The sequence below is a fragment of the Salvelinus sp. IW2-2015 genome, linkage group LG32 (genome assembly GCF_002910315.2).
Source record: "Salvelinus sp. IW2-2015 linkage group LG32, ASM291031v2, whole genome shotgun sequence".
Taxonomy (NCBI): Eukaryota; Metazoa; Chordata; class Actinopteri; order Salmoniformes; family Salmonidae; genus Salvelinus; species Salvelinus sp. IW2-2015.
In genome coordinates, this window is record NC_036871.1 from 35,246,321 (window position 1) to 35,249,855 (window position 3,535).

Here is a 3,535-nt window from a genome sequence, read left to right on the forward strand (position 1 = left end):
CAAATATTGACTCTTTGCATCAACTTCATAATTGTCAAATATAATCTTTGACACTCTATGAAATCTTGTAGATTACCACTTCAGTTTCAGATGTAACTCTTGACAAAAATATCTAAAGACCTGAAGCAGCAACTTTAGTGAAGATTAATTGGCTAATGATTGGCTGTTCATCAAAACCTTTTGGCCACACTGTAGGATAAACTTCTGACACCATTGTGATTAAGTGAAATTAATCTTGTCTGCAAACAATTGTTGGGAAAAATACTTCGTCAGTGTTTCCTTGCAGGTAACCATGGATGACAGAGGAAGAACAATGATTCCAAGCACCACCCTCCTTTTGAAGCTTCCAGTCTGTTACTCAAACTCAATCAGCATGACAGAGTGATCTCCAGCCTTGTCAACACTCACACCTGTGTTAACGAGAGAATCACTGACATGATGTCAGCTGGTCCTTTTGTGGCAGGGCTGAACTGCAGTGGAAATGTTTTTGGGGGATTCAGTTCATTTGCATGGCAAAGAGGGACTTTGCAATTAATTGCAATTCATCTGATCACTCTTCATAACATTCTGGAGTATATGCAAATTGCCATCATGCAAACTGAGGCAGCAGGCTTTGTGAAAATTAATTTTTGGCCACGACTGTACACTAAGTTGATTGTGCCTTTAAACAGCTTGGAAATTGTAAAAAATGTAATGACTTTAGAAGCTTCGGTTAGGCTAATTGACATAATGAATCAATTGGAGGTGTACCTGTAGATGTATTTCAAGGCCTAACTTCAAACTCAGTGCCTCTTTGCTTGACATCATGGTAAATCTAAAGAAAATCAGCCGACCTCAGAAATAAAATTGTAGACCTCCACAAGTCTGGTTCATCCTAAGGAGAAATTCCCAACGCCTATAGGTACCACGTTCATCTGTACAAACAATAGTATGCAGGTATAAAACCATGGGACCACGCAGCCGCCATACCGCTCAGGAAGGAGACGAGTTGTGTCTCTTAGAGATTAACGTACTTTGGTGCGAAAAGTGCAAATCAATGGGGACAAAGATCGTACTGTTTGGAGAAATGTCCTCTCGTCTTATGAAACAAAAATTGAACTGTTTGGCCAAAATGACCATCATAAGGTTTGGAGGAAAAAGGGGGAGGCTTGCAAGCCAAAGAACACCATCCCAACCGTAAATTACAGGGGTGGCAACATCATGTTGTGCGGGTGCTTTGCTGCAAGAGAGACTGGTGAACTTCACAAAATAGATGGCTTCATGAGGAATGGTGTGGATATATATGTGGATATATTGAAGCAACATCTTAAGACATCAGTCAGGAAGTTAAAGCTTGGTCACAAATGGGTCTTCCAAATGGATAATGACCCCAAGCATACTTCCAAAGTTGGGGCAAAATGGCTTAAGGACAACAAAGTCAAGGTATTGTAGTGGCCATCACAAAGCCCTGACCTCAAATCCTATAGAAAATGTGTGGCCAGAACTGAAAAAGTGTGCACGAGCAAGGAGGCCTACAAACCTGACTCGGTTTCACCAGCTCTGTCAGGAGGAATGGGCCAAAATTCACCCAATTTATTTTCGGAAGCTTGTGGAAGGCTACCTGAAACATTTGACCCAATTTAAACAATTTAAAGGCAATGCTACCAAATACTAATTGAGTGTATGTAAACTTCTGACCCACTGGGCATGTGATGAAAGAAATGAAAGCTGAAATAATTCTCTCTACTATTATTCTGACATTTCACATTCTTAAAAGAAAGTGGTGATCCTGACTGACCTAAGACAGGGAATTCTTACTGGGATTAAATGTCAGGAATTTTGAAAAACTGAGTTTAAATGTATTTTGCTAAGGTGTATGAAAACTTCCGACCTCAACTGTAGCAGAACACCACACTTCATTATCATAAATGTAGGTGATGCCGACTTTTGGCCAAGTGTCCGTTCACAAGAGTATCTACAGGCCATTATAATACAGTGTACCACAACTGGCGGCGGATTTGCATCCTACAATTTGACAGATTTCTACATTTTAGGCTCAAAAGAAGCACGTTTTCCGTGACCGTGGGARGGCAACTATAGATTTCACTGTTTTGTATGAAAGGGAGGGAGCTGCAGAATAGCGGTGGGGCTGGGATTTGTACTCAAACTGGAGTGGTGTATACCGCTATGTGCATCCTTAAAAATTGTGGGTAACATGGGTTCATGGTCGGCCTATCAAATATTTTAATTTAACATGGAAACCAACAAGTGCCATGGACCCGTGGAAAATTGGCATTGCATTGAGTTTAGTTAATCATATCCAATAATTGACTRTCTGTGGGTGCAGCTAGTGAGAGGCACATACAGTTTACTTTGTTCTGTCAATACAATAATAATGCTATGATAATGAAACCACAGATTACATCAATCACCATAGAGACCAGATAGTCATACAGAGATGCCAAAGGGCAGGGTGCCGGTATTTAAATATATGATACACAATTACCCATCGATAGTTAGCTGGCTGTACGGAACTGGCTCGTGACACACTGGGCAGGTCCAGGTGGGCCTCTTCTCATTCATCTGCAGGTAGAGCGTCCCGTCGAAGCACTGGAGGTGTGCACACTTACGCCCCCTGCAGGGCACTGACAGACGCATCTTCCCCAGCTTGTAGACAGAGGAGAACAGAGGTGTATTCATTCTACCAAACAGTTGCAAAACTAAAACAAAAGTTTATATTGGACAAATGTAGGTAGGTTTCGTTTGCTTCTGTTTAAGAAACGTTTTGCAACAGAATCGGCGGAATGAATACACCCCTGGGCAGAACTTTGTGGAACCTTCAGATAGAAATACGGTGTGTAGAACACACATACCTCTGACACGAACAATAAACAACCATGTCAGCTCTATTCATGACATTTCTATCTGCAGTGTTCCACAACTTTTGCCTATAGAATGTGGCTCATGGTTGAAGATGACCCTGAACACCGATGTACTGCACGATCAGATGAACCAACCCCAAACCAAACACTAATCTTGTGCAGGATCAGATTATCCAACTCCAATCTACTGCAAAATCAGATTATCCAACCCCAAAACCAATCTACTGCAGGATCAGATTATCCAATCCCAACACCAATCTACTGCAGGATCAGATTATCCAACCCCAACACCAATCTACTGCATGATCAGAGGATCCAACACCAATACCAATCTACTGCATGATCAGATGATCCAACCCCAACACCAATCTACTGCAGGATCAGATGATCCAACCCCAACACCAATCTTGTGCAGGATCAGATTATCCAACACCAATCTACTGCAGGATCAGATTATCCAACACCAACACCAATCTACTGCAGGATCAGATGATCCAACACCAACACCAATCTACTGCAGGATCAGATGATCCAACCCCAATCTACTGCAGGATCAGATGATCCAACCCCAATCTACTGCAGGATCAGATGATCCAACCCCGTGTTGGTGTTGGATCAATCTGATCCTGCAGTAGATTGGTGTGGTGTTGATAATCTGATCCTGCAGTAGATTG

The 3,535-nt window shown here is 41.9% G+C and overlaps 1 protein-coding gene across 2 annotated transcripts in view; it reads right to left on the reverse strand.

Annotated features, from left to right (window-relative positions):
* The window catches only part of pias4b (protein inhibitor of activated STAT, 4b), a 25,050-nt gene that overhangs the window by 10,526 nt on the left and 10,989 nt on the right, over positions 1-3,535 (reverse strand). For both annotated transcript variants that reach the window (XM_023976825.2, XM_023976824.2), the window contains exon 10: positions 2,486-2,646. In XM_023976825.2, the coding sequence (XP_023832593.1) occupies positions 2,486-2,646 (161 nt within the window). The remainder of the gene's footprint in view (positions 1-2,485; positions 2,647-3,535) is intronic.